The sequence below is a fragment of the Muntiacus reevesi genome, chromosome 21 (assembly GCF_963930625.1).
Source record: "Muntiacus reevesi chromosome 21, mMunRee1.1, whole genome shotgun sequence".
In the NCBI taxonomy this organism is placed as follows: Eukaryota; Metazoa; Chordata; class Mammalia; order Artiodactyla; family Cervidae; genus Muntiacus; species Muntiacus reevesi.
The window spans coordinates 50201996-50215778 of NC_089269.1; the positions used below are offsets into that span (position 1 = coordinate 50201996).

The following is a 13783-nucleotide window of genomic DNA, read 5'->3' on the forward strand; positions in this document are numbered from 1 at the left end:
GACGACTGGTTGCAGGAGCTGCCTTGTGCGTTACAGGATGGCGGGCAATGCCCCCCCCACTCCTCCCTAGGTGCCGGTAGCCCTCCCTCCCAGGTGTGCCAGCCCAGACTACCTCCATGTAGTGCCGACATCGGGGCACCTCCATGAGGAGAAAGCTGGTTTTTAGGGGACAAAAACTCTTAGCTGTTATCATACTTTGTGACCCTGAAATTCGGAAACCACTGACAGGCTAACGCACATCAGATAATCCATATTATACCTAGATCACTTTTCCCTGTGGAATTACTGTCAAGGAATCAGCCTTTAAAAATCTGGTACAGTTAAGTTGGTGAATTTTGTAACTTCATTTTCTGTCGGAAATCTACGAAAAGTCCAGTGATTTGGATACTTTCATTTTAACTATCTGAAGACTCTGTAACCATAGCACAGTTTAGCCCTGTTGAGTGTTACGGTTAATTCTCAGTCCTCCCTGGTGGCTCAGACGGTAAAGCATCTGCCTGCAATACGGGAGACCCGGGTTCGATCCCTGGGCTGGGAAGATCCCCTGGAGAAGGAAATGGCAACCCACTCTAGTACCCTTGCCTGGAAAATCCCATGGACAGACGAGCCTGGTAGGCTACAGTCCATGGGGCTGCAAAGAGTCAGACACAACTGAGAAACTTCACTTTCACTAAGTCCTCCCTAGATCTGGAAAACCTAAATTTGTGTCTCAGACTACCAAATGGTGTAACCTTAGGCAAGGTGCTTAACCACTGCAACTTCGTTTTCTGTTCTCTAAAGTGGCGGGGATCATAGCAACTTAATTTTTTTTGAACAGATGTTTATAAGGTTTAAAATGAGGTAGTATTTATAGAAATACCTACCACATTTCTTGACAGATAGAGATTCAATAACCTTTGTTTGCCATCCTGTCTTATGCTGGGTAAGACATCAGTAATTACAGTCATAATAACAGCTCATATTTACTGGATACTCATATATCTGGTACCAGGCTAAGTATTTTATATGAATTGTCTCAGTCGATCTTCTAAGCAGCCCTGCCAGACAGTTGGATCGATTAAATTACTCTTCAGCAAATACTTGGGATGGAGTATCCATTACTGCTTCGCTGATGCTAGGCCGTAGGCAGTGAAACTCAAGTGGATGTGGTATGACTGAGGTCTTAAGTGCACCTTTGTGTTTTGACTTGGCTCTTGCGCTTCTCCCATTTGCCAAGAGGAAAGCAAGCTCCACGTGGCCTTCGGGCCACGGCGGATGAGAGACTGTAGAGCACACCTGAACGTGACCCACCGCCTCAGAGGGAGCTCCCCCAGCCAATCCGCTCACGAGTAACAGAGACAAATACGTTCTGTATACATGTGCATGTGTGGCTGAGCCCCTTTGCTGTCCACCTGAAACTCTCACATCTCTGTTAATTGGCTGTACCCCAATACAAAATAAAAAGTTTAATTCTTTTGAAAGAAAGGAAAATGCATTTTGAGCCGGGGCTGTTTTGTCACACCGCGTTGCACACTGGTGTTTTGCCCTTGGCATGTTTTGTTACAGTAACAGGACAAGCGACAGCTGGCTCGTACACAGAGGAGTAGTAATCTCCCTCACTTCACAGATCTGGGAATAGGGCCCAGGGAAATTAAATAACTTGCCTAAGGCTACATAGCTCTAAGTAATACCTTGATACAGGCAGTTTGAGACCAGACCCCCCTGCACTTAATTGTTCTGCCACTAACCAGAGGTAACACGATGGTAATTCAGCCAAATAGGTATGTACTGATAAAATAACTTCGAGTTGTCTTAGGACTATATGGTATTCTTTTGGCAGCAGCATGTTTCACTTTTGAGTTTGATAATAGTTTTGTTGTCCAAAATAAATTTATATTTCTTAAAATATACCAACCAAGTATTTGGGAGAGGCTAATCTTAGAATGAATATATAAAGAATTCAGAAAACAAATATTCCTTCTATGATTTCTCGGGGTTCTAAATTTTATCAATGATGTACTTATTTTTTTATAGAGAAAAGTTCTAGAGAAAAGAACCGAATTTACCTTTCTTGACTTGAAACCGCTGACTGTGTATTGTGTCAAAGCCAGAGCACTCATTGAAAATGACAGGCGGAATAAAAGCAGCAGTTTTAGTGATACTGTGTGTGAGAAAACAAAACCAGGTCAGGATCTTTTATTATACCTTTTCTTTTTTAATGTCACCAGATTTAATAAAAAATAACCAATTTATTGAAAGCTGTAAAATATTTGTGTTTTGCCGCAAAAATATAGAGAGTATTTTCTTCAGCTATGTGAGTCAAAATCAGAGCTTCACACTGACCTTCACAAAACTTCACACTGAGTTTTAGAAAATATTTTTAATACTCAACTTAGTTCAGTGGTTTTTGCATGCTTTATATTTCATGCATACCCACATAATTAATTTCTTTTATTACTCTTAGAATTTAATGAGACTTTTATTTTTTACATAACCTTTGATATAATTATCATGTGGAAATCCCTTAGTTGTGAATTTTTTATGTTAATGGTATTATTTAACAGAATGTAAACTTCCTTTCACATGGCTGTATTTCTTTCACACAAACTGTCAGCAGTCTTAATGTAGTTGGGTGTCAAAACCGATATTGATGCTAAACACTATTTGTTTCTTTTTTAGGAGACACTTCCAAAACCTGGCTGAAAGCTGGAATTTGCACTGCATTGTTTTCTATTCCTGTGGTCATTTATGTTGTGAGACTCTTCTTGAGATGTGTCAATTATGTGTTCTTTCCATCAAGTAAACCTCCTTCCTCTGTTGACGAGGTAGGTTACTTTTCTTGGTCAACAGCTAGCTGGATTTTTCTAAAAATGAAAGGGAAATATATTTGATTTCAACAGAATATAAATGTATTCCTGATATTCAAAAAATAATACAAACTGACCTGGGTTTTTTCCTTCAGAGTTTCAGAAAACTGACTTCAGAAGCAGTCATCTAATGGAATGTAACTTGGAATAGTAGGATGTGTCCTTATTTTTCTGGCAGTTTGGCTGCTGTGGCATTTGTTTTACCACCTATATTCCCAAAAAGGTTAAAACATTGTTGCCAGTGGAAAAACTTTATTCTGTGGATGAAATCATAGAAACCGAGATAGAGGAACATGCATCTCCTCTCGCAGCACCTCGGTGTTTTGGTTGGCACGTCCTTGCTGTTGGCATAGTTAGTGAAAGCACGAAGTGATGACCGTCAGTGTGGACACTGCCCCGGGGGGTGGCGTCTTCACCTGGACGCCTGCCTTGTTTCAGGTTCACAGGCCTTAGAGCTGGAGGCTGTAGTGTGTTTGCACTGACTGGCTGTGAACCTGCGTAGCTCAGTTGTGAGCACTTGCACAAGTGCCCGTAGCTATAAAGCAGTGCCCTCCCGTGGATCTGTGAGGGGCGAGGGGGGGAGACCAGAAAGACCCGCCACTGTGCCCGCGCGCTGTTTCACCCTCTTATCCCTGAGTTTTCTAGTGTCATTTCTATATGCTCTTCTATTCAGAGCTGTTCTTTAAAGAACTGTAAGATTGACAGGTTACAGCAGCTCATTACTCTTAGCCCAACTGGGGAAAAGTTAACTTCTCCCTTGTGCTTCTTCTGGATGTTTTCAGATTGGGTACCAACATTTTTATCATTTCACAATAGAATGTCCCCAATCCCAGTGCCCTCCCATTCCTTCCTTACCCACCACGCTCTTCCACCTCCTACCCCTCACAGCACAGTGGACTTTCTTAGAAACTCTTTGGATAGTTCCCCAAACAGTACTGAGATGCATGTGACCTCACTGGTGGTGCTTTTATTCTAAACATGATAGTGCAGTGGATATGCTCTTAGCTCGCTTTTTAATCTGCATGTCTAAAGATAGATAAAGGATTTAAGAAACTGAAGCTTATTGGAACTTGAAAACTACTTTTTGTTCTTTTAAATAATCTGTTTCTGTTCTTTCCCTTTTGAATTAGTATTTCTCTGATCAGCCACTAAAGAATCTACTCCTTTCCACTTCTGAGGAACAAACGGAAAGATGTTTTATAATTGAAAATGCAAGCATTATTACTGAAATAGAAGAGACTAATGAAATTGATGAAGTTCACAAAAAGTACAATTCCCAAACTAGTCAAGATTCAGGAAACTATTCGAATGAAGATGAAAACAGTGGAAGTAAAATAAGTGAAGAGTTTCTGCAACAGGACAGTGTGTGACCAGGAACAAACCCTAAAACATTAGGGAGTCTTGCAAGAGTCAGAGTGGGAGCCTGGGCTTTTTCCTCTTCTCAGTAACTGTCAAAAGAAGTTTGCCCATGTAGGGGAAGAAAAACCGTTTTCAGATCGCAGGTCCTAAAAATACAGGCAAGCCCTTCACTATTTAAAATGAGTTTTGAGAAGTTTTCTGCATTTTTTGCCATGTGTCAAGTCTTGAAAGACCTGTCATTGGACCTGCCTTGGATGAGAGGCGTTAAATCCAGAAGATGCCCTCTGGCTCCCTTGCGTTACCTTAAGTACCACTGTCCTGTCAGGGGTTTGGGGGTGCTTGCGTTCCCGTCAGCTGGTGTGGTCACTGTGCATCATCGTTCCTTCTCCCTCGCAGCATTACACTTCACTATTTTTCAGGAGGTATTTAGAACATTTGATCTTGTTCAAAGAAGAACCTGAATACCACCATCACTTGATTTTCTGAAAAAGTAGCTTACTCTGGAAAACAGCTGCAGATGCCAGAAACATGGTCCTTATAGATTTTCAGGGGAATTCTGTTTATACCAATCACATTTATACCAATTGCAAGAGATGCGGGTTCAATCCTTGGTTTGGGAAGATCCTTTAGAGGAAGGCATGGCAACCCACTCCAGTATTCGTGCCTGGAAAATCCCATAGATGGAGGAGCCTGGTGGGCTACAGTCCACAAGGTCGCAGAGAGTCGGACAGGACTGAAGCAACTGAGCATGCATGCATGCATACCAATTACATTGGCCTCTACACCACAGTCACCCATCCCTTCCACAGTTTAGGATTAAAACCATGTCATCTTCTACTATATGTACGTTAAGCCTTCCTGTTTCAGAACATTAGGACAGTAGCTTCTGATTAGAAGGCATAATCCCTAAAATTACAGAGAAATGGGAAACAGTCTGAGTAGAGAAGTTACTGTTATCTCAAGATATGAGAGTGTGTGACATTAGTGACAGTGTATATAAAGTCTTGGGATCAGAAAATGCTACTGACAAATAGTAGAGTGAGTCAGTGGGAAAGAAGCAGGTGGCTTTAGGGAAAAATAAGAAGAATGTGTATCGTCAACTTTTGATTGCTAACATCCTGAGGGGCGGCGTTTGCTTTCATGGCTCATCTGTGTCATTTCTTAACAGCAGGCCAGCTTCTGTCCACTGTGGGGCAGTATTCAGGTATCGCTTCTGCTAGCCTGCATGCACTCAAGGAAATCCAAGTTATTTATCATCAAAGTGTGGGAGGAAATGAGCTAGGGAGGAAATGAGCTAGGAAGGAAACCTAATTTTTCAAAATTATGTACTACCTCTTAAAGGCATCTATAGCTTATGTTTAAATGATTTTGCTATTTGGGCTAATTCGTGGAGCTCCTGCAGAGAAAGGAAGTGTAGGAATTCTGGCTACCTCTGACGCGACGTTCTCAGCTTCAGTCATTGCAGGGGAACTGAGAGGGAAGAGAGATGGCACCACCCAGCGCATCAAGTCTGGCTGGGCTCGTTTAGGGTAGTCCGCGGGGTCTTCTGGGTGGAAGGAGAGGTTGAAAGCAGCCGCGCTGGGAAGGCCGGTGACAACCGCCTGTCCTCTCCAGAGCACCTCGTGCTCACCTGGGCCTCCCTCCAGCCCTCGGGGAGCACATGGGTCAGGGGGCCCCCACCAGGGCCATTCTCTGCTGCAGAATCCTTCCAGGGACCCAAACGCACCGCGGATCCTCTGACCAGAGGCAGTTGGTTTACGGCAGATCAGGGTTGGCCCTTCGTTGGGGAAGGCCCCGTCCATCCGTGGGAACGTGTCACTGTCGAGGACCCCGCCCCGATGGCTTCCGTGCTGGGTCAGGGCTGCCGGCCTGCCCCGCACTCGGGCCTGGGATTTTCCACAGGAAAAATGCTGCTTCGGACTGGGAACAGCGCCTTTGTGGGACGTGGCAGAGGGAAAACTAGGGCATTATAAGGCAGAGACGCTGCTGAATTCACTAGGTCCCTGGATGTGGGAGCGTGTGTGTCTTTGGGATTTGAGATGCCCTGTGGTTTTCAATGAACAAGCGTCTGAGCGGCCTCAAACAAAAACCCCTCCGTTTTGCTGCGTCTTGCAGACCTGAAAATGCAGTTCCATCCCATTCTTCATTGTGGTCCACATGTAGCTTAATAAGGATGTGCTTGCTTGTAAGATGGTATTTTTTTCTGAAAAAATAGTTTGCTCGCAAATACTATATACTTGAGAGCAGCAATAAACTTCCTCAGATCTGTGATACTGATAGCTCTTGGAGAGGCTGGATATAATCTAAGCATTTATGTAGAAGATTTGTGTCGTTACAGCCAGAAATCATGTGTTCATATGTAATATAGATTAATATATACACAGTGACATGGATCTGTAAACAAACATGTACACACGCATGATACTGGCTACTATGCCACTAGTACATCCGTAAAGACTTAGCATAGGTTCTAGTTAGAAAAGGGTAAATGCTGCTCAAGAACTATGAACTTCAAAATCTTGACCAGAAATTTGCAACATATAAAGTTATTTCAAAAATATAAATTTAAGGACGTCTTGGTGGTCCAGTGGGTAAGACTCTGAGCTCCCAATGCAAGGGCCCCAGGTTTGATCCCTGGTCAGGGAAACTAGATCCTACATGCCACAACTAAGACCCAGCACTGTCAAATAAATTTTTTTAAGTATATGTATAGAGAGAGTTTGTATAACATCTTTTCCCCAAACCTACCTTCAAAGCAACCTCAGATTGCTCTTAAGAATTTGGAAGTGTACAGAAACTTTTCCTACCTCCTCCCCATCCCTGTGACCCTTGTACTACCTGACATGTTTGTGTTCGTTTCATCTAGTGTCTGTCTGCCCCTGCCCGGGGACCAGAAACTCTGTGAGCCCAGGAATATACACTTAGCACTGTATCCCCAGTACCTACCAGAGTGCAGTGCCTCGTGCGGAAAAAGTGCAAAGGAAATAATTGTCAAGTGACGGAAACCTAAAATTTGAACCAAGCGGGTGTTTCTGTTTGTGTGTCTTATTGAGGTATAGAAGGACATGGCTTTATTTCCAGTCTTCCTATGAAAGCACAGCCAGTGTTGCCAGTATTTGTATCTTATTTTGTGTGTACTTTGTCTTAATGCCCACTGCCATTCTTTTTTAAACAGTTGAACAGTTTCTGTAATAAACACTGAAGCCAAAAGTCTTGGGTTTCATGGTGGTTTTGCTTGAACTGATTGAACTTAAGCATCTCGGGTGCTGTGGCTGCCGCCTTCATGAGGTGTTCATAACAGAGGGGGCTGGTCCCATGCCGGGCGGGCTGCACAGCGTTGGTGTCCTGAAGGGGCCACCCCCGGGCGGGGAGCTCTCACACAATCTATGCTTTTTTCCCACCAGCTCGGGTTTAGACTTGGCCGGGACACAGCCTTGAGCCAGTGAGTCTGCAGTCGTAATGCAGACCTTGCCCCCTCAAAGCATGCTGTTCCCTTTTACCAACGTTTCTTCTCTGGATATGCTCTTGAAGGAGACTCCCCAGTCCCACGTGTAAATTGATCTGCAGTTAAACACCATTGACATTCAAGCTGAGAACTCTCATCATGTGTTTTTAGTAAGCGTCCTCAAGTATTTTCCCAAAATGTACAGGGAAGTGAATGTTACTAATTTCATCTCTGATGCACAAGAGACACCCTGACACTAGTGACACTAGTGAAAAATACCCATAACATCCTTTTTTTTTTTTTTTTCACTTCAGAGGAAAGGCAAAAAGAATTGATACATCTTTCATACAAAGGATACACAGTATCAGTTTCCTGCCATATTCTGTCCCCACTAGAACTCATGTTCTAGAAGAAGCTACCTTATTCATGGTAGCTCATGTCAACAGCTCATGGTAGTTGACTGACTGTGAAAAGAAAAAATGGACAGAGTCGATATTCTGGCTTAGGAAAAGGTCTTGGGAAGAGGGAGAAAGTGGAAAAATTACGTCTCTCAGTAGCACTTATAAATTAAACATTTCCCAGTCTTCCCTAGTGGTCCAGTGGTTAAGACTCCAAGCTCCCAGTGCAGGGGGCAGGGGTTCAATCCCTGGTTGGGAAAGATCCTGCGTGGCATAGCCCAAGAAAAGTTACCCAATAAACATTTCTCCTCACAGTGACTTGCCAATCCCTCCGCGGTCCTACTTCCCCAGATTTCCTGGATCCATCAGAAGGGGCAGAGGGGAAAGTGAATGACTGAATAAGAAGAAAACATTCTCCTATGTCTCTGCTAGAAAGATGGACCATTTTTCCAAAAGACTGGATTTAGGCCTTAAATGTATGATAAAATAGCAAAGTGCCTTTTTGCGTACCACTGTCTAATCCAGATTTTATAGTGTTTTAATCTTCTGGAATTTAACTTTTAAAAAGACATAGAGAATTTCCTGGAGGTCCAGTGGTTAGGACTCCAAACTTTTCACACTGTGGCCCAGGTTCAATCCCTGGTCAGGGAACTAAGAGCCCTCATGCTGTGTGGAGCAGCTAAAAAAAAAAAAAAAAAAAAAAAAGATTCTGAGTGTTTCAGAATAAAGGGGCACCATCCAGTCTGAAATCTTCCGGGGAGACCTCCACCATATGCATACATGGAAGTCACCTTTGTGTCCACCTGTACCTTCAGAAATGGTACGGACCTAACAGAAGGAGAAGATACTAAGAAGAGTTGGCAAGAATACACAGAAGAAATGTACAAAAAAAGATCTTCATGACCCAGATAATCACGATGGTGTGATCACTCACCTAGAGCCAGATATCCTGGAATGTGAAGTCAAGTGGGCATTAGGAAGCATCACTACAAGCAAAGCTAGTGGAGATGATGGAATTCCAGTTGAGCTATTTCAAATCCTGAAAGATGATGCTGTGAAAGTGCTGCACTCAATATGCCAGCAAATTTGGAAAACTCAGCAGTGGCCACAGGACTGGAAAAGGTCAGTTTTCATTCCAATCCCTAAGAAAGGCAATGCCAAAGAATGCTCAAACTACCACAAAATTGCACTCATCTCACACGCTAGTAAAGTAATGCTCAAAATTCTCCAAGCCAGGCTTCAGCAATATGTGAACCGTGAACTTTCAGATGTTCAAGCTGGTTTTAGAAAAGTCAGAGGAACCAGAGATCAAATTGCCAACATCCACTGAATCATCAAAAAAGCAAGAGAGTTCCAGAAAGACATCTATTTCTGCTCTATTGACTATGCCAAAGCCTTTGACTGTGTGGATCACAATAAACTGTGGGAAATTCCGAAAGAGATGGGCATACCAGACCACCTGACCTACCTCTTGAGAAACCTATATGCAGGTCAGGAAGCAACAGACTGGTTCCAAATAGGAAAAGGAGTACATCAAGGCTGTATATTGTCACCCTGCTGACTTAGCTTATATGCAGAGTGCATCATGAGAAACGCTGGGCTGGATGAAACACAAGCTGGAATCAAGATTGCCGGGAGAAATATCAATAACCTCGGATATGCAGATGATACCACCCTTACGGCAGAAAGTGAAGAGGAACTAAAAAGCCTCTTGGTGAAAGAGGAGAGTGAAAAAGTTGGCTTAAAGCTCAACATTCAGAAAACTAAGATCATGGCATCTGGTCCCAACACTTCATGGGAAATAGATGGGGAGACAGTGGAAACAGTGTCAGGCTTGATTTTCGGGGGGCTCCAAAATCACTGCAGATGGTGACTTCAGCCATGAAATTAAAAGACACTTACTCCTTGGAAGGAAAGTTATGACTAACCTAGACAGCATATTAAGAAGCAGAGACATTACTTTGCCAACAAAGGTTGGTCTAGTCAAGGCTATGGTTTTTCCAGTAGTCATGTATGGATGTGCGAGTTGGACTGTGAAGAAAGCTGACCGCTGAAGAATTGATGCTTTTGAACTGTGGTGTTGGAGAAGGCTCTTGAGAGTCCCTTGGACTGCAAGGAGATCCAAACAGTCCATCCTAAAGGAGATCAGTCCTGGGTGTTCATTGGAAGGACTGATGCTGAAGCTGAAACTCCAATACTTTGGCCACCTCATGCGAAGAGTTGACTCGTTGGAAAAGACCCTGATGCTGGGAGGGCTTGGGGGCAGGAGGAGAAGGGGACGACGGGGGATGAGATGGCCGGATGGCATCACCGACTCAATGGACATGAGTTTGAGTAAACTCCAGGAGTTGGTGATGGACAGGGAGGCCTGGCGTACTGCGATTCATGGGGTCGCAAGGAGTTGGACACGACTGAGTGACTGAACTGAACTAAACTGTACCTTCATGACTGTCAGAGACACTGCCTTAGGAGAGATTTTATAGTATGTCCCAACATACAGCCCCTTCTCTGGGCAGCAAGCTCCATAAATGCAAGGGCTTTTTTTTTTTTTTTTTTCACACTTTGCAGCTGACAGTAAGTGTTTAGTTAAAGTGATTAAGTGCGACCTTGAACTATCACTTGACTGCATTCGCCACTAGGGGAAGACAAGTCACCCTATTTAGGTTCACAGCTAGCTGGTATTTTCAGTGTAGGTATGGAGGCTTTTGGATGGTCTCTTATTACTTAGTGTTCCATGTAGTCAGGAGTTTTCTGGTGTTCTCAGGTTTTGGGCTTAAGTCTCCTGCCTCTGGATTTCAGTTTTATTCTTCCAGTAGTCAAGACTTCTCCAACTATACTACACTGATAATAAAGCTTCTAGGTTAATGGTGAAAAGATTCTCCACCGTGAGGGACACCCATAGAGGTCCACAGATTTACATGAAGAAGAGGAGAGGGAGGAGGGAGATAGGGATGAGCAGGAGGAGAAAAGGGGGGACTCTGGAGGAGAGAGACAGATCTATGCAGTTCTCTGTTCCCAAAGTGTTCTCCGTAGCCCAGACACCCACAGAGATTCACAGAATTGGATTGGGAAGAGAAGGGGAAAGGAGGAAATAGAGGTGTTCTGAGGTAGACAACGGAGAGTCAAAAGTGGGAGAGAGTAATCAACACTCCAGAGTAAAAATGGGTACTGAATATTGGATTCTTAAATGTCCAAAATTGATATCAAATACTGAAAAACAAAGATTAAAAATCTAGAGTAGAGGTTAGACTCTTAAAAATACAATATTAAAAACAAAAACACAAAGAATTTTAGAAATACATGTGAAGCTCGGTTTAAAAATATGGCTTCTTTTTTTTTTTTTTTTGCAAGGTTATAGTGAAATGAAAATGAAAATTAAGAAGTAATAGAGGACTTTAAAAGAAAATAAGAGAAAAAAAATAAAACAAGAAATAAAAATTTTTTTCCTCCTTTCGAAGACGATGGGCTGCTTTTCTGGGTGCCTGATGTCTTCTGCTAGTGGTCAGAAGTTGTTTTGTGAAGTTTGCTCAGCGTTCAGATGTTCTTTTGATGAATTTGTGGGGGAGAAAGTGGTCTCCCCGTCCTATTCCTCCGACATCTTGGCTCCTCCAGCTCTAGCTGGTATTTTCAAAACAGGTTCCTAAATGGTTGTATTATGAGGAAACATGAAGAAAGTGGTATGTATCTGAAGACTGTATACCATTTAGGGTTGCTACATTTAACAAAAATACAGGACACCCAGTTAACCTGAATTTTCATTTCAGTGAATAATGAATAATAATGAATAATTCATAAACAGTGAATAATTGTGTAGTATAAGTGTATTTCAAATAGTGCATGGGACATTACTAACAATTTTTTGTTGCTATACAATGCTTTGAATACTCTGGCATTTTACTTATGGAAAGAGATGATTATGAATTTTTATTAAAAAAACTTTTGAGGGACTTCTCTGGCAGTCCAGCAGTTAAGACTGCTTCCAATGCCAGGGCTATGAGTTTGATCCCTGGTCGGGAAACTATGGTACCACATGCCACATAACATGGCCAAAAAAAGAAAAGGTTACCTGGGTCACTATGTCACTCACAGTGGCTCTGCTTCTCTGATTGAATCCTGATACATGCTGCAAATCAAGGGCTCCATTTATGTCAAAATGGGCACAACACTGGGCATGCGATCATGGGATCCAGTGATCCTGTTGTATAGAACATCACCTAGAAGTTACCAGTTTGGTTAGACATTGAAATGGCCTGAAATACCACAGCGAAGGCACCAGTTGGTAGATGAATACTGAGGGATGGGGGTGCTGGATTCCGATTGGTAGAACCCCCAAAGTTCTGGGAACCAAGGGATGGATGTCTAGTGGCATTTCTCATCACCACTCCCAGGGTCCCCCCGAGGAATCTGCACTTTAGGTTTGGCTGAACTAGAAGTCTCAGTCTCCTGATGGGGGATAAGGAGGTGTTTTGCAAAAGGATATGGGACTCCACTAACTCTGTGGCTAAAACCTGGTTGTTCTGAGCTCCTCATGCCAATAGGGGCTTCCCTGGTGGCTCAGCAATAAAGAATCCACCTGCAATGCAGGAGACATGGATTTGATCCCTGGGTCGGGAAGATCCTGGAGAAGGAAATGGCAACCCACTCCAGTATTCTCGACTGGGGAATCCCATGGACAGAGGAGCCTGGTGGGCTACAGTCCACGGGGTCGCAAAGAGTCAGACTCAACTGACTCTGACAACTGACTCTGTCAACACGTTGACAACTAAGCAATGTGCCAGTAAACCAGAAGACAGAAAAGGGAAGTGCTGTAGGCCAGAGTAATTCATCTCCAATTATGATAAGGAGATGCAGCTATGTCTACATAATGAGGTCAGAAGGAGTGTTTGCAAAACACAGTGAATTCCCTGGGGCGTGTCTTCATGTTTCCACGTCAAGTCATGACTGGGAATGGATAATTACCATAACAGCCTGGTAAAGTCACAGTTATGGGGCCACAGACCACTTCGGGATAAAGGTCTGGGGCACCCCACCAGGTGAGCAACCCAGATCAGAAGTGCCGCCTGAGGACTTCCCTGTTGGTCCAGTTAAAATTAAAATAACCCTGGTGGTTAGAATTCCTGCCCTTCCATTGCAGGGAGAACAGATTCCATCCTCAGTCGTGGACGTTCTGCAGGTCAAATGGTGTGGCAAAAAAAAAAAAAAAAAATTGCTTGCCAGGAGTGAGGAGGATCTCAAGTGGGTGGAAGAGGAGGGAGAAGATAAGTATTTAATATGGCCTTAAGACCATCTTAAGAAAAAGGAAATATAGCTGTCCCCTAATCTCTCTATCATGATGATTTTTTTAATTCTTTTTTAATCATGAACAGCCACCACCTGGAAGAACCAGTTACAACATGAAGTGAGTTAATGTAGAACAAAAATGGTTCTGAGTGCTATGTGTGTGTGCTCAGTCATGTCCGACTTTTTGCAACCCCATGGACTGTACCCTGCCAGGCTCCTCTGTCCAAGGAATTTTTTCAGGCAAAAATACTGGAGTGGGTTGCCACTTCCTTCTCCAGGGGACCTTCCAGATCCAGGGATCGAACCCTTGTTTTGTGTGTCTCCTGCTCTGCCAAGCAGATTCTTTTACCACTAGTGCTACCTGGGAAGCCCATCTGAGTGCTATGGGGTTAACTGTAGCAGATGCTACTGGTGCCTCCCCATACCTCCTTGGCATATAATGCTTCCAAGCCTGA

General features: G+C 43.4%; 1 protein-coding gene across 2 annotated transcripts in view; it reads left to right on the forward strand.

Moving 5' to 3' along the window:
• IFNAR1 (interferon alpha and beta receptor subunit 1) overlaps positions 1–7415 on the forward strand; it is a 28037-nt gene extending 20622 nt beyond the window's left edge. For both annotated transcript variants that reach the window (XM_065913860.1, XM_065913861.1), the window contains 3 exons: positions 2014–2164; positions 2659–2804; positions 3977–7415. In XM_065913860.1, coding sequence (XP_065769932.1) covers positions 2014–2164; positions 2659–2804; positions 3977–4216 — 537 coding nt within the window. In that variant the 3' untranslated portion in view covers positions 4217–7415. The remainder of the gene's footprint in view (positions 1–2013; positions 2165–2658; positions 2805–3976) is intronic.
• The last annotated feature ends 6368 nt before the right edge of the window (positions 7416–13783 follow it).